Source organism: Cuculus canorus, chromosome 5 (assembly GCF_017976375.1).
Source record: "Cuculus canorus isolate bCucCan1 chromosome 5, bCucCan1.pri, whole genome shotgun sequence".
NCBI lineage: Eukaryota > Metazoa > Chordata > Aves > Cuculiformes > Cuculidae > Cuculus > Cuculus canorus.
In genome coordinates this window covers 16,889,886-16,913,092 of record NC_071405.1, presented here as the reverse complement: position 1 = coordinate 16,913,092, position 23,207 = coordinate 16,889,886, and the positions used below count along the sequence as shown (strand labels likewise).

At 51.4% G+C, this 23,207-nt stretch overlaps 1 protein-coding gene across 1 annotated transcript in view; it reads left to right on the top strand.

The window, feature by feature from the left end:
- NUP160 (nucleoporin 160) overlaps positions 1–23,207 on the top strand; it is a 30,446-nt gene that overhangs the window by 5,283 nt on the left and 1,956 nt on the right. Inside the window, exons 7-31 of the mRNA XM_054068272.1 lie at positions 1,509–1,586; positions 2,501–2,598; positions 3,394–3,478; positions 3,933–4,001; positions 4,689–4,772; positions 5,353–5,523; positions 5,649–5,748; positions 7,653–7,818; positions 8,411–8,526; positions 8,630–8,790; positions 9,842–9,975; positions 10,285–10,355; positions 12,053–12,212; positions 12,844–12,913; positions 16,180–16,278; positions 16,604–16,723; positions 17,568–17,663; positions 17,773–17,867; positions 18,565–18,661; positions 18,750–18,855; positions 18,975–19,135; positions 20,136–20,196; positions 20,889–20,999; positions 21,716–21,839; positions 22,668–22,769. Of these exons, the coding sequence (XP_053924247.1) occupies positions 1,509–1,586; positions 2,501–2,598; positions 3,394–3,478; positions 3,933–4,001; positions 4,689–4,772; positions 5,353–5,523; positions 5,649–5,748; positions 7,653–7,818; positions 8,411–8,526; positions 8,630–8,790; positions 9,842–9,975; positions 10,285–10,355; positions 12,053–12,212; positions 12,844–12,913; positions 16,180–16,278; positions 16,604–16,723; positions 17,568–17,663; positions 17,773–17,867; positions 18,565–18,661; positions 18,750–18,855; positions 18,975–19,135; positions 20,136–20,196; positions 20,889–20,999; positions 21,716–21,839; positions 22,668–22,769 (2,735 nt within the window). The remainder of the gene's footprint in view (positions 1–1,508; positions 1,587–2,500; positions 2,599–3,393; positions 3,479–3,932; positions 4,002–4,688; positions 4,773–5,352; positions 5,524–5,648; positions 5,749–7,652; positions 7,819–8,410; positions 8,527–8,629; positions 8,791–9,841; positions 9,976–10,284; positions 10,356–12,052; positions 12,213–12,843; positions 12,914–16,179; positions 16,279–16,603; positions 16,724–17,567; positions 17,664–17,772; positions 17,868–18,564; positions 18,662–18,749; positions 18,856–18,974; positions 19,136–20,135; positions 20,197–20,888; positions 21,000–21,715; positions 21,840–22,667; positions 22,770–23,207) is intronic.

The window sequence follows — 23,207 nt, the reverse complement described above, 5'->3', positions numbered from 1 at the left end:
CTAAGACAAGAAGTAGGGAAAAGTTTCACGTCTGTCCCTCTGGGGACAGCTGCGCTTTCCTAATAAACAAACGGTTTTAGTCTCAAAACACTGCAAGAAGCGCATGCTCCTGGCTGGGAGTAGCGTGACTGTGACCGAGCTGAGCTGTGAGCACTGGTTCTCTTGTTCACCTCCTGTTCTGGTAGGATCCTAAAAGTACATATGTGTCGTGGGAAAAGATGATGTCTGAAAGGAGCTAAAAATGTGGAAATACTGATGAGGTATTTATGTTGGGCCCCTGGGAGCATGCAGATGTGTTGTTATGCGATGTCAAATGCTGGCTTCTATAGAACTTTGGCTTTGTGCAGTGAATAGTAAAGTTATCAGGACAGAGCGATCCCATCTGTTGGACAGCTTACCCTTGCTGTTCTCCAGAGGATTCACATACGGAGTAGGAGTACTTGTTGTGGCTTCTGCTGTCAACCTAGTGCTTGGGCTTGGTTTGCAGCATGCAGCCTGAGGATTCGAGGCTTTCCCACCTTCATCTCCATCCTTGCCTGCATTGTGGTGTCACCACTGCTGCAGAAGTGGTGGTGTTCACATTTTGTGTTTTAGTCGTTATGAAGGCGACTAGAAGTCCTTTCAGACTGAGGCAGAGATTAATGTCCTTGTTGGATGGGGTGAAGTCAGTGATGTTGGTAGCAGCACAGAGAGTCAGCTTAGCTGGATCCATGGCTGGCAGTTGTGGTGTGCTCAGCTTGGCCCTCCTGTCCTCAGCCCTTGAGGTCTGCTGACTGGAGCATCAGTGCTAGTGAGCCAGCAGTGGCCCAGGTGGCCAAAAAGGCCACCAGCATCCTAGTTTGGATCAGCCATGGTGTGGCCAGCAGGAGCAGGGAAGGGATCATCAACCTGGACTCAGTGCTGGTGAGGCTGTACCTCGAATCCTGGCTTCAGTTCTGGGCCCCTCACACCAAGAAGGACATTGAGGGGCTGGAGCGTGTCTGGAGAAGGGAACAAAGCTGGGGAAAGGGCAGGAGAACAAGGTTTATAAGAGGTGGTTGAGGGACCTGGGGTTGTTTAGTCTGGAGAAGAGAAGGCTGAGGGGAGACCTCAGTGCTCTGTGCCACTCCTGGAAAGGTGGTTGGCAAGGTGGGTGTTGGTCACTTCTCCCAAGTCACAGGTGTAGGAAGAGAGGAAATGGCCTCAAGTTGCCCCAGGGCAGGATTAGACTGGATATTAGGAAAGATGTCTTTACTGGAAGAGTGGTGAAACCGTGGCAGGGGCTGCCCAAGGCAGTAGTGGAGTCTCCATCCCTGGAGGTGTTTAAAAGATGGGTAGCTGTGGCATTTCCAGACATAGTTTAGTTGGTATGGTGGGGTTGGGCTGATGATTGGACTGGATGATCTTAGAGGTCTTTTCCAACCTCAGTGTTTCTGTGATTAGGCATGGAGTGGGAGTGGAGAGATGAGCATCCCCATGATGTGCTGGTTACTGTCCTCTAGCAGGTGACTTATGAGATGTGTTTGTAGTTCTGTGTCTTCCAGCTGGTGAGCACCGAGAGCAACCGCTACAGCCTTGACCACATATCCTCTCTGTTCTCCTCGCAGGTGAGTGCCGTGGCCCAGCTCCCCTGAAGGCAGAGACGGGGGGGGGGGGGGTGGTGCTCGCTGAGAGGTCAGATCTGGGGACTTGGGGATTTGAGAGCACCCCTAAGGAGAAGGACTTGGACTTGGGGTGCTGGGGTATGAGAAGTTCAACATGAGATAGCAACACGCACTCCCAGTCCAGAAACCAACCGTGTCCTGGGCTGCATGCAGAGCAGTGGGACCATCAGGGAGGGAGGGAATTCTGCCCCTCTGCTCTGCTCTGGTGAGACCCCACCTGGAGCCCTGCATCCAGTTCTGGAATCCCCAACATAGGAAGGACATGGAACTGTTGGAGCGAGTGCAGAGGAGGCCACGGAGATGATGCGAGGGTTGGAGCACCTCCTGTAGAAGGAAAGGCTGAGAGAGTTGAAGTTGTTGAGCCTGGAGAAGAGGAGGCTGTGGGGAGACCTTAGAGCAGCTTTCCAGTACTGAAAGGGGCTTCAGGAAAGCTGGGGAGGGGCTCTTCATCAGGGGGTTCAGGGATAGGATGGGGAGGAGTGACTTTAAATTGGAAGGGGAGAGATTTGAATTAGACATGAGGGAGAAATTCTTCACCATGAGAGTGGGGAGGCCCTGGCCCAGATTGCCTGGAGCAGTGACATCTGCCCCATCCCCGGAGGTGTTGAAGGCCAGGTTGGATGAGGCTTGGAGCCCCTGATCCAGTGGGAGGTGTCCCTGCCCATGACAGAGGGTGGGACTGGAAGGGCTTTGAGGTCCATTCCAAACCATTCTGCAATTCTATGATTTATCTGTGAATAAAGAATCCTTTCTAAAGTGTGGTTATATTATATGAGGGAATGTTTTTACTACACACGTCTCTCTACTGTAGTTGAGTTTCTGATAAGAAGATAAATGTTTGCCCTCTCTTTCTCTAGGAGACTCTCATTGACTTTGCCTTAACCTCAGCTGAAATCTGGGCACTCTGGCACAACGAAGAGAGCCAAACCATTGTGAAATACATCAACTTTGAGCAGTGAGTTTCTGCACTGAATCACTGGCATTGACAGCCTCGCGGGGGTAACTGCAGAAGCATCTCCACGTGCTGCTCACTAAAGGCTCCGATCGAGCTTCTTGGGTATTTTTCTGTCCTGCTTTGCTGACTGAGATGCAGCAGTGCCTAGTTCTTCCTATTGCAGTGTCACATGCTCAGCTCTCTTCCTACAGTGCAGAATATGTGGGTTTAGGTTTTTTTCTTTCAGTTCTGCTTTATAATAAAGCTCAGCTGCAGGAATGTGAAAAATGTGAAAAGCTGGGTGGGAGGCATGTTTCAAGTGGAGTCTGCTGCAAGCATGGCCAAGGGCAGGCTGTACTTCACCGGCAGCTCCTTCAAGCCATAGTCGACCGATCTCTTCCAGGAAAGACATTTTTAGATCAGCTCTGCCTTTATAAAGCTGAAGAGGCCGGCAGGTGAATGACCAGACTAGGGGGTTGAATTCTGGGTAGCAAATGCTGTGAGCTTGCAGATTTAGGCAGAACAGTGGTCAGGCTGAGAAAGAGTAGCTTGATGAGCGTACGTGATGGAGAACGTTGGTATGAATAAGAGAATCCAACCTGATTGTTAGCTCAGCACTGGGAATGCTGCTGTTCAGCTCGCCTCTTGCTTGTCAGTAGTCAAAGCTCTTCCATTACCAGATCCGAGGGGCTGTGGTCGCTTTAAAGTCTGCTGTTGCCGGTGGAAGGGATGGGTTTGGCTCAGGTGGCTGATCCCACATGCGCTGTGTTGGAGCTTTGCAATGCAAAGCTGATCCTGAATTTGTTTTCCTTCCAGAAATGTGGCGGGGCAGTGGAACCAAGTCTTTGTGCAGCCACTGCCAGAGGAGGAGGTGATAGTTCAACAGGACCAGGACCTCAGGGTGAGCTGACTGTAATAGCAACGAGAACTAACGAAGCTTCTCTCCCCAGGAGGAGAACGTTAAGACAGTTGCAAGTGTACAAATTATACCAATACTGCCTTAAAATTACTCCAAATTAAAGGGGACGAGCCTTCGCCTCTGTCACCACCGCATTGAAGTGCTAGGCTTGGCTATGAAACCAGAAGTTGAGGGCTAAGGAGAATTTCAAGTCAGGCAAAAGAGAGCCTTGAGGCAAGACATGAATAAATAAGATCTGGAGTGTGCGGGAAGCAACGTTCAATCACTGGGATCGGAGGGGGGAGGTTGGAGCAGAGTGTAGGCATGAACTGAGGCTGGAAAGAAATACAGCTCCAGGGGATGGGTTTGAGGGTGGGAGGAAGACCCAGAAGCAGTCTCTTGAATGCTGTCCTCCTGACACACGTTGTCTTAAACTGAGGTCTTGTCCTCTTGGCAGGAAACCTACCTGGAGTATCTCTTCACGCCTGGGCGGTTCACAAACGCAGCGATCCAGAAGGCTTTACAGGTTGGTGAGAGAGCATTTGGTGTGTGCTCTGTTCAGCTTCTTCCTGGCTGTTTAGATGTGAGGCAACCCAATTCCTCAGAGCTTTTGGCTGGCATCACTTTGCATTTAATAGTTTGTAAACCTTTAGTCACTGAAGCAAGTGAGCGTCTGCTGTGCTGTATTTCAGACGGCATGTGCTGACGGCGGGAGGCAGCGTGTGGTTCCCAGAAGGTGTTTTCCTTTAGGAAGACCTTACTCTTCCTTGCCTCCCGCTTTAGCCAGGTGAATGGAGACTCTCAGCCCACTGTAGAGCTGTTTCTCAGAAGGTATCCACTTCGTTCTGGCTCTTCCAGGACTGTTAAGGATAAAACAAGGCAACATGTGAAGCCTTTTCAGGAAAAACGGAGAAGCCAAACCTCAGCTGCTCTAACTGGTTTGATTCTTTGTGCTGTGACCTTGAGGCCTGCAGTGAGGTGTGGGCGAGAGCTGCCATGAAGGTGTGCGGCACTTCTTCCCTTGCCTCCCACTGCACTGTCTGCAAGGAGGTTCCTCCCTTTCCTCTGGGAGAGAGAAGCTGGCTGTACTTCCCTGTACCCCACATTTAGCAACTGGCCTTGGTTTGTCTGGCAAAGCACTGGGTGATGAGGTTGTGGTTGCTTTATGTCACTCAGGGCTGCTTGAGCAAACATTTGCTGTGCTGCTTTTCAGATCTTTTCTCAAGGAACCGAGAGACACATGGATCTGACGTGGGATGAGTTAAAAAAAGAGGTTACCTTGGCCGTGGAAAGGGAGGTGAGTCTTCTTTTCCCCATGAGGTTTTCTTCTTGTGTTTTATTGTGGTGGTTGGTGAAGTTCAATGAGGCAAAAAGTGACCCCAGGCCTTGTTTTGTCCTTTCTCTCTAAAGAAGTTACCTCACTATTTAAATGGAAAGTACAAATTGCCATCCTTCGTGCCTGGCTTTTCCATTCCCTCCTCTTTAGGAGTCCTTTCTTCCCTAGCGTTCTGGTCTCTCTGCTTTGCTGGTCACACAGAACGTGCTGCCTGTTCTCAGCTCCCTGCACATGGGTGCTGGCTACCACCACGCAGAGCTGTGATTTTTAATGCCAGAAGATAATCTGCTTAGGGGACATACCTGAAAGACCAACTGGTTGTCCTTTTGGTTCAAAGCAGTGATGGCTGCCCCATCCGTGGAGGTGTTGAAGGCCAGATTGGATGGGGCTTGGAGCCCCTGATCCAGTGGGAGGTGTCCCTGCCGATGGCAGGGAGTGGAACTGGATGGGCTTTGAGGGCCCTTCCAACCCAAACCATTCCATGATCCTGTGAGCTTTTCTCTGCCTGGATCCAGCTGAAGCCCTGTTTTGGTTCCACCAGTTCCAGGGCAGTGTGACAGAATACGAGTGCTCACCAGAGGAGTTTTGGCAGCTGCATTTGGAGTTCTGGTCCAAGTTCTATGCCTGTTGCCTTCAGTACCAGGAAGCGCTCTCCCAGCCCCTGGCGCTGCTCCTGAACCCCTACACAAGCATGGTGTGCCTGCTGAAGAAGGTGAGGCTTGGACATGATTGCTCACTGGCCAGTGCCGCCAAATGGAGCAGCTGTCTCTGGGGAGGAATTCTTCTGGCTACGGAGTGGATTTGGGGAGCTCAAGGGCTTTATCCTCCCCTCTCTAGGGCTCCCTGTCTTTCCTCATGCCCTGCTCTTTGGTGGACCATCTTTATCTCCTCTCTAACGAGCACCTCCTGACCGAGGATGACGCGGCAATCTTTGATGGTAAGTGAGGAGACGTGGTGCTCTTTTGTTCTTGGAGGCTGAAGCACTGTGTGTCAGGGAAGCCCGAGGCAGTGGGGTGTGGGAGTTTCCAGACTCTCAGAATGCTCCTGACTCCATGTTTACATGGAGATAGTTTTCTTATATTGTCATTTGCAGTGAGTTTTATTATGTGAAAGCTGACATCGTGCTCCCACCAGGAGGTAGAACATAGTGTCAAGGCTGCAAATCTGTCCTGACTCATTTTATATAATGTAAAAAAGGAAGAATCTTCAGTTTCGGGCCACGTTACTCAGTGACCAGGGCCTGCTCTGGCAGATCCTTTGCTCTTGTGGCTTTACAAAGTGCCCGTGTAGGCTGTGGTTACCTGCTGCTGCCTTTGTGCCCACTCTCTGTGGGACAGATCAGCCAGGTTGGAGCTTGGTAGCGTGCCGATGTGAAGAGTGGGATGCAGCAGCTCCTGTTTCTGGTCCTGTGGGTGAATCTTAGCTAACATTGTTTCAGCTGGGTGCTTGTTCAGCTTTGCTATCTCCACTGAGAGCCATAAGATCTGCTCTGCTCTGCAAGCAGCTCTGTTTGGTAACATTCCCCAGTCTCTGTGTTTCGATGGAGTAAACTCTTCAAAAGCTGAGGAAAGTCTGGAGAACAAGGGTTATGAGAGGCATCTGAGGGACCTGGGGCTGTTTAGTCTGGAGAAAAGGAGGCTGAGGGGAGACCTCTTCGCTGTCTACAGCTCCTGAACGGAGGTTGTGGTGAGTGCTGGTCTCTTCTCCCAAGTCATAGGTGATAGGAAGAGAGGAAATGGCCTCAAGTTGTGCCAGGGAAGGGTTAGATTGAATATTAGGAATAATTCCTTGACCGAAAAAGTGGTGAAGCACTGGCAAAGACTGCCCAGGGCGATAAGGGAATTCCCATCCCTCGAGGGGTTTAAAAGGCTGGCAGATGAGATGCTTAGAGATCTGGTTTAGTAGTGGACAGAGACAGTTGATCTCAAAGGTCTTTTCCAACCAAGCAATTCTATGATTCAAAGACTACAGGGAAGCTTAAGCTTGTGATCCTCCAGATGCCTTGGGCTCTGCTGCAAACTCAGCTTTCAGTGCAATGGTTTTGTATACATGTTTGTATGTAAGCTGTGGGAAGGACCGTGCTGTTCCTTGTCTCCAGGAAGTCAGTGCCAGCATGCACAACAATTCATGTTGTCACCACAGTGCCCTCTATGCTTTGCTGGCTGTGGAAGGACAAGGAAAAGGCAACGGAAAATGTTACCTAAGCTCCACTTTCATGCTGGAGTGATTTCGATGTTTTTAGAAAGGAAAATCATCGTCCTTTTGGTTGAGCTGTTTCTGGATTGGAGGGAAAAAGCTGGAGGCCTAGAGTTGGGAGGCCCAGCTGTTCCTGCCCTGTCCCTTCCAAACTTTTCCAAAAATGGGACTTAATTTAAACAGAAAGGACTGAAACCCTCCATCCTGAATTTTCCAATTGCTTTTAAGGATGAGAATCCCCTCTCAGCTGCAGATGGGGAGCTGCTGCAATGACAGCATGTTCTGCTTGGCAGAGCCGAGCTCTCAGCCATTTGCCCTGAGATTTTTTTCTTCTTGTGCCGCACCAATTCCTTCCTTTCAACCTGTGGCCAGAGAAAATTCCTTAGAGGGAAATTCAGTGTTCTATTGTTGCATCAGTCTTTCACTTTCCAAATAATAAAGCCTGAATCTTCCCCTTGTCAACTCTTAAGTTTTAATTTGACTTCTCAGCTAATGGGGAAGGGTCAGTTTGATGTATGGGACTGAGACCACTCTGCTGCTGGTAATTTGCAGATGGGAGTAGAACTAACTGGTTTTTAAATGGTCCTCCCCCCACCTTCGCTTTGAAATCACTTGTAAGTATACAGTTAGATTCTTTCATTGCAGATTTGGAGATGTCTCGTGATGTTGTCTGTCTTGTCCAGTGCCTTCGACTGATTGGAGAATCAATTTCCATGGAAATGGCATTCATCATGGAAATGGCTTGCTCCCGCCTCCAGCCTCCAGAAAAGGCTGCAGAGCAGATCCTGGAGGATTTGATAGCTAATGACACGTAAGGAGATGCTTTTTGCAGGAGCTCCTCTGCAGGGAGGCAAGGATGGCTGGGCAGGGATTGTTTGGAACCATCCTTGATTGGTGTCAAAGCACATTTGGGATGTGCAGGCTCTCCTTGGCCTGCAGAAGACTTTTCCAGGTCCCCTCAGAGCCAGGGAGCATGGGTATTCGTGATATTAGCAAGGTCTTCCATCCAGAAGCCCCTTGCTGTTGCTTGGGGCCCTCTGGAAAAGACATTTTGGGGATTCTAGGGTGAGATAGAGAAGAGGAACAAGTTCCTGTTAGGTGATCAGTCCAGTGTGGAAAGCAAATGCCTGCAGGCACTGGGTAGAGGTTGAAGCCTTGGTCAAGCCTCCTGAAATCATTCCACCGTGGAATGCCAGCTATCTGACTGTCATTTCCTGGTAGCCTCGGGGAGCGGAATAAATAGACTGCTCCCTGCAGGTGCTGTCATAAAACTAACAGTCAGAAGAGGATTCCCTTCAGGAATGTCCAGGCTGATCAGGAGCATCAGTTAGGGAGGAAAGGGAGCCCTCTTGAGTTTAAACCTCATGTTGCTGATTGTTATCATTAACTGTTTGACTTTGCAGAGAAAATATGATGGAGAATATCCACAGCAAACTGCAGGAGATCAGGAACCCCATCCATGCCATTGGAGTGCTCATCCGAGAGATGGACTATGAGATGGATGCTGACATGGAAAGAGGTGAAAGCTCTGCAGCCGGGTGTTTGGGCTGGGAAAGCAGTGGCTCAGCAAGTGTTCTCCCTGGTCTCATTCCTTCCCTTATCTCCCTGATTTTATCTTGCAGCCCATCACCTGAGCATGCGCCTGAATCTCACCCAGCTGTACGGCAGCGCTACTGCTGCCGGCGTGGTTTGCTGGGGCGTGTGTAAGATTGCTACCATCCGTTTCCTGATCTGCCGGGACCTGTTGATCCTCCAGCAGCTGCTGCTGCGGCTTGGAGATCCTGTGAGTGCAGCCCTTAAGCTGCAGCCACGCTCTTTGAACTTGCGGGTCTGGGGTTCTGCTGGTGCCAGACTGAGCTCTCTGTCTTCCAACAAAACCCCGAAGGCTGTTTGAATTGTCCCCAGGCTTGGGCAAGCCCTGTGCTCTCCTCCAGCCTTTTTTGTCATCCTAAGCAAAGCAGCGGTGTGCTGAGCTCATGCCCTGGCTGCCTTTTTCTATCCATGGAGGAGGAAGTAAAGCTCTCTTTGCAGGAGAAGGGCATCATTTCCAGCCTTCCATCTGAAACAGCGCTGCCTGGGCACATACAGTTCTCCCATTCCTCACCCCTCCTGTGCCGCTGCCCAGCCCAGCATGCACACGATCGCAGCCTTGTTCTCTGTCAGCGCATCACCTTTGCCCCACAGCAGTGGTGTTTACCCAGGGGCTGTGGTTTCAGCCTCGCTGAGGCTGCTCCAGCCAGTGTAAACAGCTGCTGGGATGGCAGCTGTGTTTGTCGTTGTGGGCTGCGTCCATCCGGTGAGATGTGTGGCCACATGAGGGATGGCATTGATGGTTTGGCTGGATGCAGGAGTGCAGAACAAGTTCCCAGACCAGGGAAATGCTGTTTAAATCAGTGTTACTCACTTGGAAGCGTTAGTGCAGTAGTTTTAGTTGAAAAGAAATCCCCTTCTTCCTGGACAAGGTTGCTCTGGGAGCATTTAAAGGTGCAAGGTGCCCTTTTGGAGCTGGGTTCTCACAAGGCAGGTGACCTGCTGCTTCCTTGATGAGGAACTGCCACATTGCCACCTTGTGTCCTTCACAAGCGTGAATTGCTTTCCCTCCCATGTTGCTCAGCCATGCTGCTCTTGGCTGGAACACCCAGGGATGCGATGCCTGGGCAGCAGGGCCAGGCCCCAAGGTGGTCTCTAGAGCAAAGCTGTGATTTCACTCTCCATGATAATCGTTGCAGCAGCATGAAGATGAGCCTGATATGAGCCCCACAGATTGCCCTTGTCCTCCTGTGGCTCTCCAGGCTTGGCCTCTTCACATGCTGACCTCTGTGGTGTGTTTGCAGGTGGTTCTGGGAGGCGGACGCCTGTTCCAGTCCCAGCAGGACCTGCTGCACCGTACCTCGCCCCTGCTGCTGTCCTACTACCTGATCCGGTGGGCTAGCCAGTGCCTGGCATCAGATGTCCCCGTTGACACGCTGTAAGTCTGCCATGCCCGTCCTGTCTTTGATTTCTGCTAAATCCACCTGAAATGCCCTTCCTGGTATGCAGAGCTGGCGGTTGCTGTGGGAGCGTCACTCTGGGAGTCAGGTTGTGCTGGGGAGGAGGTTTTTTTCCTACCATGTTTCAAGCTGGCTCTTTGCCATGTGCTAATTCTGCCGTGTGAGGTCTCGCTGTTCTGCGTGCTGTTGCCTTTTTCAGCCGTAGGAGTCATTTGAGTAGAACAATGAGCACGATTAAAGCAGGAGGCGTTTTGTTGTCTCTTCACTGATAGCTTTTTCTTCTCTAGGGAATCTAATCTGCAGCATCTGTCTGTGTTGGAGTTAGCGGACACCACTGCCCTGACACCCCATAAACTTGGTAAGCTGTCCGCAGTTCATCAGCCCTTGGTTTCTGTGATTTATATCTTGGACCTCTTGGTCACCCTAGGGCAATGCTTCATGCAGGGAGCTAAAATAGCAGGTGGTTTACTGACCCCACTTTCCATGGAGATGTTTGTCGTGCTGTCCACCAAACCCCAACAACAGTGCATTATTAATCCACACCCCAAGAATGCCAGATCTCTTCTGATCTCAGAAGCTGAGCAGTGTTGGGCTCGGTTAGTACTTAGATGGGAGTACTGCCTGGGAATACTGGGTGCTGTAGGCTTGAAAATAATGGGTGGAGAATGGATTGTGAGCATCCCTGAGGAGACGACTTGGGGTGCTGGGGGAGGAGAAGCTCAACAGGAGCTGGTAACGTGTGCTCACAGCCCAGAAACCACCTGTGTCCTGGGCTGCATCCAAAGCAGTGGGACCAGCAGGGAGGGAGGGGATTCTGCCCCTCTGCTCGACTCTGTGAGACCCACCTGGGGCCCTCTGTCCATTTCTGGAGTCCTCAGCACAGGGAGGACGTGGCGCTGTTGGAGCGAGTGCAGAGGAGGCCACAGAGAGGATGCGAGGGTTGGAGCACCTCCTGTTTGAGGCCAAGCTGAGAGAGTTGTGGTTGTTCAGCCTGGAGAAGAGAAAGCCGTGGGGAGACGTTAGAGCAGCTTCCAGGACTGAAAGGGCCTCCAGGAAAGCTGGGGACGGACTCTGGATCAGGGAGGGCAGGGATGGAACGAGGGCAAGGGTTTGAAGCTGAAAGAGGGGAGATTGAGAAGAGATCTTAGGCAAAAATGTTTTGCTAGGTGGGGGGAGGGCCTGGCCCAGGTTGCCCAGAGCAGTGGTGGCTGCCCCATCCCCGGAGGTGTTGAAGGCCAGGTTGGATGGGGCTTGGAGCCCCTGATCCAGTGGGAGGTGTCCCTGTCCACGATGGGGGGAGTGGGACTGGATGGGCTTTGAGGTCTCTTCCAACCCAAACCATTCTGTGATTCTATGAATTTATTCTGTTTGCTGACAGGCCTGGGGTGTCTGATCATTCTGAACAGGCTGTGATCATCAGAGCTCTCCCTGAGCGAGAGTGTCTTTTTGGAAGGCCGTTGCCTCGACGTAAATGTCAGCGCATGAAAGGGAAATTGCAAACATCCTTTGTGGATGCCAGTGTCATGGGTTCGTTCTTGGCCCGCGCGTGAGGAAAGTCGTGTTTGGCTGCTGTGCCTCAGGAAAAGAATGTGAAACACAGGGTAGAGAGAAAGGAGGTGGCAGCTTGGGGACAGGCACACGGGAAACAGTGAGCTCATGGGAGATGGACTTCAAGGGGCTGGGTTGAGAAGGGAGGTGTTTCAACAGAGCCAGAGAGCTGAATCAGTCCCTGCCGAACACTCAGGCTGGAAAGCTGCAGAGGGGCTGCGGATAGCGCAGCTGGAGAGAGCTCAACCCTTTTTGTTTCATGTTTTAATTGAGTCGTGCTTAATAAACATTGCTCTTTGATCTCCTGCTGCTCCCTCTGACTTAACCAGATGAGATGGCAAGAGGAATACAAACCCAACAGTTCGTGTTCTGAATGTGGTTATTGTTTGGCTCTGACTCAACCTGTGCTGTTTGGGGTGATGAGCCTAGCGTGGCAGCGCTGTGTATAAAGCCTGGACTGGCTCCTGTGGGCCCTCTTCTCAATGTTTCTTCACCTTGTATTTTCAGTACCTGTTCCTCAAACAATTGTGGAGCTGTTCTTCCAGGAGGTGGCCAGGAAGCATATCATCTCTCGGCTCTTCTTGCAGCCAAACACCTCTTTGGCTGAAACGAGTCTGAACTGGCCCCATCTCATCACCACAATAGTGGCCGAATTTCTTCCTCTCCTGTATCCTTGGCTGTAAACCCACTGTGAGACGCTTGCTCTCGCTGGGCTGTGACCAGAGGGCGTTTCCATGCAGTGTGGAAACATGATTGTATAGAGGCTGTGTTATTGCATTCCCGTCCTGAGGCTGGGAGCCTCGGGGGGACAAGGGCTGGGATTAGGGTGATGGGCTGTGGAGTGCTGAAGGGCGCCAAGCTGGCCATCTCTGCCACCAAACTTCATGCAGTGCCAAAATCCATGTTTTTTCACACACAAATTCTGCAGGCAAGTCTCCTGAACAAGCGGCTGTTGATGGGATTTGTGGGTATTTTAAGATTTCATCCCGTTTAGGTGCACAATAAAGGATTTGAGTGTTTGATTTTAAGCCCCTGAGCTCTAGCAACTTGGCTTGGTGAGGTGCGATGCTGGAGATTTGGAAAGGGTAACAAGATTTGGGCGGTTGCAGATAAGATGTAGTAATGGTTTTGTTCTAATATGGATAAATCTTATTACAGAATAATGACTTGTATAAGGAGCAGATTAATCTTCTCTCCTTTTTCCCCACAAACGGAGCGTGAGTGGCACATTGAGTTTCACACTAAGTTCTTCAAGCACTACAGACTGGATTGTCCTCTGTTCCTTAACCTCCACTCAGATGGCCCAGCAATCCCGGCTTCCTGTTCCCGGAGTGCCTGATGGGGAGCTGTCAGTACATGCAGCTGCAGGTGAGTGCTTCACACTTGCTCTCACAGGAGCTGAAAGGAGAGGAGCAGGATGAGTGCAACATCCTCTTCCTAAGTGTAGGTTTCTTTCAGCAGCAGGTGATAGAACCATAGAATCGTTTGGTTGGAAATGACCTTTGAGATCGAGTCCAACTGTACCTGTCCACTACTAAACCATCCCTGAGCACCTCATCCACCCATCTTTTTAAACCCCTCCAGCACCACCCTGGGCAGCCTCTGCCAGGGCCCAAGAACCCTTTTGGTGAAGAAATTGTTCCTGATGTCTAATCTGAACCTGCCCTGGTGCAACTTGAGGCCGTTTCCTCTCATCCCATCGCCTGTCATTTGGGAGAAGAGACTAACAGACACCTCAGCCTCCTCTTCTCCAGGATAAGCAACCCCAGGTCCCTCAACCACCTCTTGTAACCCTTGTTCTCCACCCCCAGCTCCGTTCCCTTCTCTGGACACGCTCCAGCCTTTCAATGTCCTTGGAGTAAGGGACCCAAAACTGAACCCAGGATGTAAGGTGCAGCCTCACCAGCACCGAGTCCGGGGGACGATCCCTTCCCTGCTCCTGCTGGCCACCATGGCTGATCCAAGCCAGGATGCTGGTGGCCTTCTTGGCCACCTGGGCCACTGCTGGCTCACATTCAGCTGCTGTCAACTAGCATCCCGAGGTCCTTTTCCACTGTGCAGCTTTCCAGCTGCTCTTCTTCCAGCCTGTAGCGCTGCATGGGGTTTTTGTATCACAAGTGCAGGACTCGGTACTTGGCCTTGTTGAACCTCATCCCATTGGGCCAATGCTGAGGTGTAACGTGAGCTCTGTTCACAGTCACCATGTCTGTGCTCAGAAAGAGCTTCCCAAGACAGCATCTTTCCAGCCACTGGAGTTTGATCTGCTTTCCCTTCATTGTTCTGTGAGCTCAGGAGCTCAGCTTCCCAAGAGCTCTGCTCCCGCATCTCCCTTTCAGAGATGATGGTCTGGAAGCTCTTCCTGCAAATTAAATGGGCAGAAAGGAATGATTCTCTTGGAGAGTTATTAGAGATCTCTTGCAGGGTCGGTGCAGCAGGCAAATCAGTGCAAATACCTTCCCTCTTCCTCGCGCCTCTGTCTTCTTCCCTGCAGTCTCCACCTCTGCCAACAGAAGGACTTTCTGCTAAATGTCTTGTGCCTAGAAAACACCACAGGGTTTGCAGAGGAACCATTCCCAATCCTGCTTTTATGCGGTTTCTTTTGATGTCTTCCCAAAATCCAGGCCTTAGTGCTTAGGATTATTCCATCGTCTTTCCGTGGAGGAGCTTAGTCTCCCAGGGCTTGTCTGTCAGTGCAATGCTATGCACAAGGGACGTCTTTGTGGAGCTTGTTTCAGTGTCACAGCAGGCCCGTTAACCCGGTAGCTTGTTTCCTGCCGATGTACCCATAGCCTTGCCTGCTGTACCACAGCAATCATTGCCTGTGGGATGGGGTTCAGAAGCCTGTCTGCAACCCAGCAGCACAGTTTCAGGAGTGCTCATCCATTTCTTAAATGCCTTAACTGGTAAAAAACTGTAGGAAATGGCTTTCCATCCCCCACCGTACTCCTGACATCCTAGCAGCAGGGTGAGAGAGCTACTTCTTTCAGCTGTCTCCATGAACTGCTGTGTTTCAGACTGCTCTTTCTCCACTGTCTCTTCCTGTGGTCTTCAGGGCTTTGGCAGTCGTAGCTGCTCATGCTCTAGTTCAGAACAGCACCGTTTCTCACCCCCAGCTCCATGTGACATGTTTCAATCCCGGCGGAAGGCAGTCCTTGGGGCTAAGCAGACTGTTATTAGAGAGATGTTATTTCCTGTGCTGAGTAGAACCTTTTATTCTCACAGTCTTTTCCACCTAGGGGCTGAATTACTTTTTATGTCCATGTTACTGCCGAGAAGAATGTCAGATCCGCAGAGCTTTTGAGCTAGGAAATGCCAAGACAATTTGGGCAGCATCGTTCTGCTTCCTGGCATGTGTGCACGCTTTGAATTTCCTCGCATTGCTTTCGCCTCACTTGCCTCCCGCCTTGAGGAGAGATGAGAGACTTTTATCTCTGCAGGAGCAGGCTCTTCCTCCTCCCCACTACCTTCTGTTACGCTTACTGATCCCAGTCGGTCACGTAAACTTGGATTAAGTGCCTTGACCTCAGGGAGGTAACGCCAGATTTGCTTTGAGCGCGGTGACCCAAATAGAGGTAGAGATGCAGGAAGCACCCTGCAAGTAACAGGCGGGAAGAGAGAAGGTCTGGTGACCAAAGCACTGGTTTGGGACAAGGGCCAAACCTCTCCTTGTTGCTTATTCTGAACGACAAGCTGTTGAGCAAGCCCGGCCTGGGATTTATCTCTTGTAGCTGGCTAATCTGAGTGGTGAATCCAGGCTCAGAGGATGCGTTGCCACGTGGCTGTTAGTGGACCCGTGGCTGGGGTAGGTGGGAAATACATGTTGGTGGCTTATGTACGTGGAAAGATGCAGGCTGGCTGGTGAAGCCCTGCTTTCCCACTGGATCCTGGCTTCTCCTGCTTTCCTGCTGAGTCCCAGAGCCTTACTAGTGGGACATCTTTGCTTCTGCAGGCACAAAGCATGCACCACTTTTGCAGGCATGAGAAATGCCAGCTTTTGAGTTTTCATTGGGCCTCCAAGCTCCTTCTGGATAGATGATGACACTTCGCAGCCCTTCTGTTATCCTGACAGACAGGCACAGGGCCAGGTTGTATTGTATAGCTCTGGCCAGCTGCTGTGTTGTGGCTTTATTTGTGTCTTTGATGCCATCATGCCTGTCCATTGGCTGCTGGAATCCGTGGTCTTCCTTGGCTGCTCTCCCTCTCCTGCCCTGCTGCGCGGATAGTGCTTCTCTAGCACCTGCTTTTGCCTGTTCTCCCGCTGCCTTCACACTTTCGTACTCCTGTTTGTGTTCTGCGTGCACCAAGGCAACATTTCCTTTGCATCATGTCTGGTTTGGGGAATGCTGGGTGCTGTTTCTGAGGCGCCTCGTACAGACACTGGAGTTTCTAAAAGCAGGTTGTTCTCCATGAGCACATGGGTGATGTCTCCCCATCTGTGCACCAAAGGGACTTTGGGGCCAAGGAAACCGGCCCTCAAGGTGGAAGAGTGGAATTTGTGTGAGTGCAACAGCTAAAGGGGCCACCAGAATAGTGCTTTGGTGTTGGAAACCTAACCCTTCCTCTGGTTCTGGGTGCTGGCCCAGCACGAGCAAGTGCTGACCTGAATGGCAACTCCTGTTCGTCCTCTCCCGTAGGAATACATCCGCCTGCTGCAGCCGTGGTGCCACGTGAACATGGGCTCCTGCTGCTTCATGATGGGCAGGTGCTACCTCGTCATGGGGGAAGGGCACAAGGTAAGGCCCTCGTCTCCTAGCACTGTCTGCCTCTGGGATCTGGGACTTTTTTCCTTCGGAGGGAGGAGGTGCGCAGGCAGGATCAGCATTATTTCTGCCGTGGAAGTTGGGAAACTTTCATATCAAGCTCTGCCACCTTAGGGCAAAGAAAGGGATTGGGAAGGGGCAGACAGTGGGATCTGCTCTTGGGGAGGTTACTGTTCTCTTGGGGCCAGGAGAACTTGTGCAGTGGAACTGGAATGGGCAATGCTGTCCCCTTACTGGCACAGTTGGCTGGGTCAGTCCCCTGAGGGGCAGACACAAGCTGCTTTCTGCCTTCTCCTAGGCTCTGGACTGTTTCTGCCGAGCTGTGTCAGAGGTGGGAAGAGAAGAGTTCTTGGACCGGCTGATCCAGCCTGAGGAGGGTGAGATGGTCTCTGCTCCACGCCTGCAGTACTACAACAAGGTAAGCTTGACCTGGCCCTGTGCTCCAGGCTGAGTAAATCAGCACCAAGTCGTTCCACAGAAAGAGAGAATTCCTTCTCAGTCCCCAGCTTCCAGAGAAGTGATTTGGGGGTTGAAAAACATACTTTGGGAGGTGAAACCTCAGTGTTGTCTGTTTACTTTCTAGAGGGGGTGATGACAAGGTGACTGCAGCGTGAAAGCTGGGTACTTTCCACCTCTTGGTTTCCTAATAGCAGAGGGCTTTGTTATCCAGCAGAAAAAGGCAGGGTGAGAGCCAGCTGCCGGAGGCAGCAGCCAGGCATGTCCAGGCTGGATATAAGGTACTGCTTAAGGGAGAGTTATTAAGCTTTGAGGCAAATTAAAATTAATGCCTTTGAGTTAAGATAGGATCTGTCTTGCCTAATGCCATAACTTGGGCTACGAGCTTGGACCAAGGCTCATCCCTGATTTTAAAACCCAGAAAACACAAGGATTGTCAGGTGCTTTTGGAGAAGGAACTTCTTTCTCCAACGTGGCTGCATGTGTGCTTGGGGTCAAAAACATTTCCCTCTGTCACAGGGGTTTGCTGTTACTGACAGTGCTAAAATGGTGCAGAAGACTTGCATGTGCAGAGAGGAATCCTCCAGAAAAGCCTGGCCCTGGTGTGCTGGGATTTGGTTCAGACTTCTGCCGCTTTACCCAAATCTTTCCTTTTTCAGCCTAATTGCTTAGAAACATTGGCAAAATCTCTTGACTGCCCCTCTGGTTGATAGGGTTCTGAAAAGACAAACAAAAAACTCCCTATCACCATCCCACTGCATTCTGCAGTGCTGCTACAGCCAGTGCTTGAATATTGTCTTCTCCAGGTGCTGCGCTTGCTGGAGATGGTGGGGTTACCGGAGCTGGTCATCCAGCTGGCCTCCCTGGCTATCATGGAATCAGCGGATGACTGGAGGAGCCAGGTCAGGTCACTTCTTTTGCGTCAAGATGTTTCCTCAGGGAGCTTATGTGTGACTTTTCTTTAGTTGTATGACTCAAAACGTGCTCATTTGTGCTCTTTGGTGTTCGCAGGCTACGTTGAGGACTTGCATCTTCAAACATCACTTGGATTTAGGACACAACAGTGAAGCATATGTAGCCTTAACACAAAACCCAGATCCTAGCAGGTATGCGACAGTTTTACACCTTTTTTTCTCACTTGTCCAGAGGTCTACATATCAATTTTTCCATCAACTGAAAGGATGAGGCTTTAGGGTGGGATATGGCTGCTGTGCTAAGAGATTCTGCTTTAGCATGTGTGAAGGTATGTTTCAAAACATCCTGCAGTTTTGTAAGAACAGCTGGGGTTGGCACTGTCCCAGAGGAGGAAATGAGATGGGGCAGAAGCTGGTTGAGGGAAAAGCCAGAAGAATGTCTGTGGATCACATGGAACGTTTTGAAAGAACTTTAAGAGTCCAGATAATTTAGCTTAATAAAAGACTTGGAGGTGGAATTTTCAGCTTGAGTGCCACCTGAGAAGTGAACTCGGAGAGGAAGCTTCCCCCCAGTAGAGGGGGATGTGATGAGCAGGAAAGGCTGGAATAGACATTCAGAGGAGCAGCAGGAATGCATTTTAATTAAAACTGAAGGAAATCTTAACCAAATTGAGCTGAGGGAGGGAGCCTGCCCTCCTGTGAGACCTTTGCAGAGGATCTCTGCTGTCCAGGATCTCAGTTTCCAGCACACGAGAAGCCTGGAGGGACCTCTAAGCTGGAAAAAAACTATGAAGCTTGTCCCAGAGTGGCACTTGCATGGTTTAAACCGTGCATCCTGGTGACGATTTCTTCCCGCTCCTCCTGAAGGGCTGTGCTTGTCTCTCTGCAGGCAGCTGGACTGTCTGCGCCAGCTAGTGGTGGTGCTCTGTGAGCGCTCCCAGCTCCAGGACCTGGTGGAGTTCCCCTACATCAACCTCCACAACGAGGTAATTGGCCTGTGCGGGGAGAAAGGGAGGGCACAACTGCTCTCTGTAAAGAGATTTCCCACCCCTTAGAGTTTTGTTTGTGCCACAGGTCGTGGGGATCATTGAATCTCATGCTCGAGCGGTGGACCTGATGACCCACAATTACTATGAGCTGCTCTATGCTTTCCACATCTACCGCCACAACTACCGCAAGGGTACGGCTCTGGGTGGGAATGTTGTAGCCTACAGCCTGTCTTGCTGGGACACCACGTGCCCTTCCCTTGTGGCGTGGCCTGTCCTGGCTCTTGGCTGATGATTCCTCTTCTCTCCGCAGCTGGAACAGTGATGTTTGAATACGGCATGCGCTTGGGCAGGGAGGTGCGGACGCTCCGAGGGCTTCAGAAACAGGGAAACTGTTTCCTTGCTGCTATTAACTGCTTACGGTTGATCCGCCCAGAGTATGCCTGGATCGTGCAGCCAGCTCCTGGAGCCGTGGTAGGGAACGCTGAGCTCACTGTGGAGCCTCTGTCCTGACTGTCGTGACTGACTTAGAGCTGTATGGTTGGAAGGAGCTTCCAAAATCCTTCCCAATGTGATGAACAGAGGCCTTAGCCTACTTAATCTGCTGCTGTCATCTTGGCCAGCTTGTGCAGCGCTGTCTTGCCCTGCGCAGTGGAAATACTGGTCGTGATTTTGCCCCCTTCTGGCTGGTTGAAAACAGGACGACTTTTGAGAGGAGATTGGTGTAAATGTACACTCCCATCAGAGGCCAGGCTGGGAGAGTTGAGGTTGTTCAGCCTGGAGAAGAGGAGGCACCTGGGAGACCTTAGAGCAGCTTCCAGCACTGAAAGGGGCTCCAGGAAAGCTGGGGAGGGACTTTTGATCAGGGAGGGCAGGGACAGGACGAGGGGAAGGGTTTGGAGCTGAAAGAGAGGAGAGTCAGATGAGATCTTAGGCAGAAATGTTTTGCTGTGAGGGTGGGGAGGTCCTGGCCCAGGTTGCCCAGAGCAGTGATGGCTGCCCCATCCCTGGAAGTGTTGAAGGCCAGGTTGGATGGGGCTTGGAGCCCCTGATCCCGTGGGAGATGTCTCTGCCCGTGGCAGGGAGTGGGACTGAAAGGGCTTTGGGGTCCCTTCCAACCCAAACCACTCCACGGTTCTGTGATTATGTGGGAACATGTCACAGACATGTTTGTCAGAGAGAGCAATTCTTTTGGGGAGTCTGAATAGCTGTCAAAGAGAGAATTACTGCAGCATGGTTTGTGTTCCAGATCTGTTTGCAGGGAGGTGGTGACTGCAGCCTGATCATCTAATGCTACCCAGTGTTTCTGATAACCAGAGATAAATGTAACCCGAGTCACCAAGTGATTGTGTGGCTTTCTGATTCAAATCAAGGCTTGACACAGATTGCCGGTGGCAGGGCTGTGTCCTATCAAGGCACTTTGTCCTTTGGAAACCAGGTGGCCATAAGCCCTCTTTCTTTTTTTTCCTGCAAGTATGAACGCCCTGGAGCATCCCCGAAGAGAAGCCACGATGGGGAGTGCACAGCTGTTCCCAGTAAGTGCCCAGTCCCTGTGCTTCCTCTGGCTCTTGTCAGGTAGCCACCTTGGCCTTGGAGCTGGGAGGTGGCTCAGGCAGCTCTCGTCTCTGTCAGATCAAAAATTTGGGGTATTTTAAGATCGTTAACTCTCTCATCATTAGTGTCTGCTGGTTGCAATGTGACAGCTATTCCCCAAGGAGCTTCTGTGCACGCTCCTCCACAGTTTGTCGTCAGCGCTTTTGCTTTCAGTGGAAATAACTCGCAATTTAAACAAAAAAGCCTTTGTTGAGGCTGTTTCCAGTTGTTCAAGGCTTTTGTTGTTTGTGCTTTTTGAAACTCTGCTGCCAGAGCGCATCCCTGCTGGTGAGGTCTCCCCTCTGCTGGTGTCTGCTGAGACACAGAACAGCAGGGTCGCATTAGAATCGCAATCCTCAGCATTGTGATAGAAACCTTGAAGGTTCAAGGTCTGGCATTTTTAAAACAGTTCTTTCTGAACGAGCTCTTTTGTAGCACAAACACTGGGTAACACCGCTAACAGGAGGAGTGGGAGGTTTGTATCAAGGAGACAGGCTCAGGTGGCAAGGAAGGGGCAGCAAAACCTGAGCCTCCTTTAGTGCTTCCTGTGACACCACTCCTCTCAGGATGGCTGAGAGACCTTTGAGGAGCTCTTCTTAAAATGCTGTGAGCCCTTCATCTCCATCTGTTACAGCAACTCGCCAAATCGAGATCCTGGAGCTGGAGGATTTGGAGAGGGAGTGCGTGTTGGCCCGGATACGGCTGACTCTGGTGCAGCATGACCTGTCAACAGCGGCTGTAGCAGGTGAGAGGGATGTGGCGCAGCCACCTCATGCTTCCCAGCCCAAACCGTTTTATGATTCTCTAATTCTCCTGAGGTTTGTGCTTGTTACAGTGCATTTAGTTGTAGCTCAGGGGAGGGAACTGCAGTTCTGTTCTGACCCAGAGGCAAAACCAGGAGCTGGCAGGGACTGGTCAGTTTGCCTCCCTAGGATGAATCCTCAGCCTTCCAGGACTGAAAGGGGCTCCAAGAGAGCTGGGGAGTGGCTCTTGATCAGGGAGGGCAGGGATAGGGTGAGGGGAACAGTTTGGAGCTTAAAGAGGGGAGATTGAGATGAGATCTTTGGGAGAAATGTTTTGCTGTGAGGGTGGGGAGGCCCTGGTCCAGGTTGCCCAGAGCAGTGGTGGTTGCTCCATCCCTGGGGGTGTTCAAGGCCAGATTGTATGGGGCTTGGAGCAACCTGCAGGCCATGCATTGCCATCTGTGTCCCCCTCCAGCTGGTACATGATTAGGGCAAGTCCATGGCTCACTGTGCTCCGAGGAACGCTGCTGCTTTGTGCAGTCCCTCCAGGGACGGCTCCTGGACTCAGGAGATGTTCCCAGGGCCAAGAAAACCTCAAGCCATGTGCTGACAAGTACTGCACAATGTAGTTTACGTTGAGCCATTCACCCAGCGCTGTTGAATTGAAGAGGGTTAGGCCATAGTGGATGGGTGTTTACCTGGTCCTCCTTTCCTGCAGGCAACTCTACGCCTGAGGAAACGGTTGCTCTCCTGATCCGAGCCGGCCTCTTTGACACTGCCGTCACTCTGTGCCAAACATTCAAGCTGCCTTTGACGCCCATCTTTGAGGGACTTGCTTTCAAGTACGTAGTGAGCTTCTCCCCACCTCGGGCGACACGTGGCTGGAGACACGTGTGCTGCGTGATGCTGGCAGGGCACAGCTTGCAGTTCCTTGGGGTCAGAAGCCAGTGCTGTCCTGACCTGTCTGCTCCTCGTGGCTTTTAATGCTGTGTGCAGCCTCTGTGGCTCCTGGTTTTGAGGTGGAACTTCACACCTGAAAAGGAAAATAAGGGAGCCTTACTGAGCAGGTAATGGAAGGAAGAGTTTTCTCCCTGATCATGGGGAAGGGAGCTGGCATCTGATGGTCCCAGCTGATCCCAATCCAGGCACAACCATCGACTGGAGACCTTCTTGGCTCCTGCTGATGCCCAGTGAGCTGCTTATGGAAGATTTGTTCAAGCTGCTGAGCGGCTCCCAAATAGTGGTTGGCAGAGTGTTTGCTTTTCTGTCTGACCTCTGCACTAGCCAGTTGCTTTCACGCCACATCTCTGACCCCAGGACTCCATGCTTACAGAGGAGCGTTGTGCCAGCAGAACTGTCCAGGAGCTCTGCTGACCCCAGAATTCCTCTGCTCCTTTGCCCTCTGTGCTTACAGAGGAGTGTAGTGCTGGCAGAGTTGTTCAGGAGCTCTGCTAACCCCAAGATTCAATTCAGAGTCATTATTAATCCCTCTCTGCCACTTAGAGCTGCTTAGAAATCACTCTAATCGCTTTCTTTTCCCTCCAAGCCAGCTAATTCGTAGCTGTTGCTCGGGAATTGTCCCACAAGAGGGGACTTCGATGCTGGCCGCTGTGGGAAGGCAGGGTGAAAGGGCTCTAAAGGTGTCCACCACCCACTGCTGGCTTTTCCAGGTGCATCAAGTTGCAGCTGGGAGGAGAAGCAGCACAGGCGGAGGCCTGGAACTGGCTGGCAGCAAACCAGCTCTCCTCCCTCGTCACCACCAAGGAGTCCAGGTAGGTCCTTGTCTATGTGGGAGGAGAGCAGAGCCACTTTTTGGGAGAGTGACAGTCATTTACTCCCAAGGGACAGTGATAGGATGAGAAGAAATGGTCTCTAGTTGTGCCACGGGAGGTTAAGATTAGGTGCTAGAAATATTTCTTTACCAAAAGAGTGGTGAAGCACTGGAAAAAGCTGCCCAGGGTAGTGGTAGAGTCTTCATCCCTGGACGAATTTGAAGGACGTGTAGATGTGATGCTTCAGGACATGGTTTAACAGGCATGGTGGGGTTGGACTGGATGAGCTTAGAGGGTTTTTCCAATCTTGGTGCTTATGATACATTTCTGGAGGCAGAAGCCTTGCAGGCACCCAGGGGGGTCCCTGGTTCATAAAACCCCCTTAAAGCACTCCTGTGGGAGTGGGCCATAAAGAGAGCCGTGCTTCTGCGCTGGTGC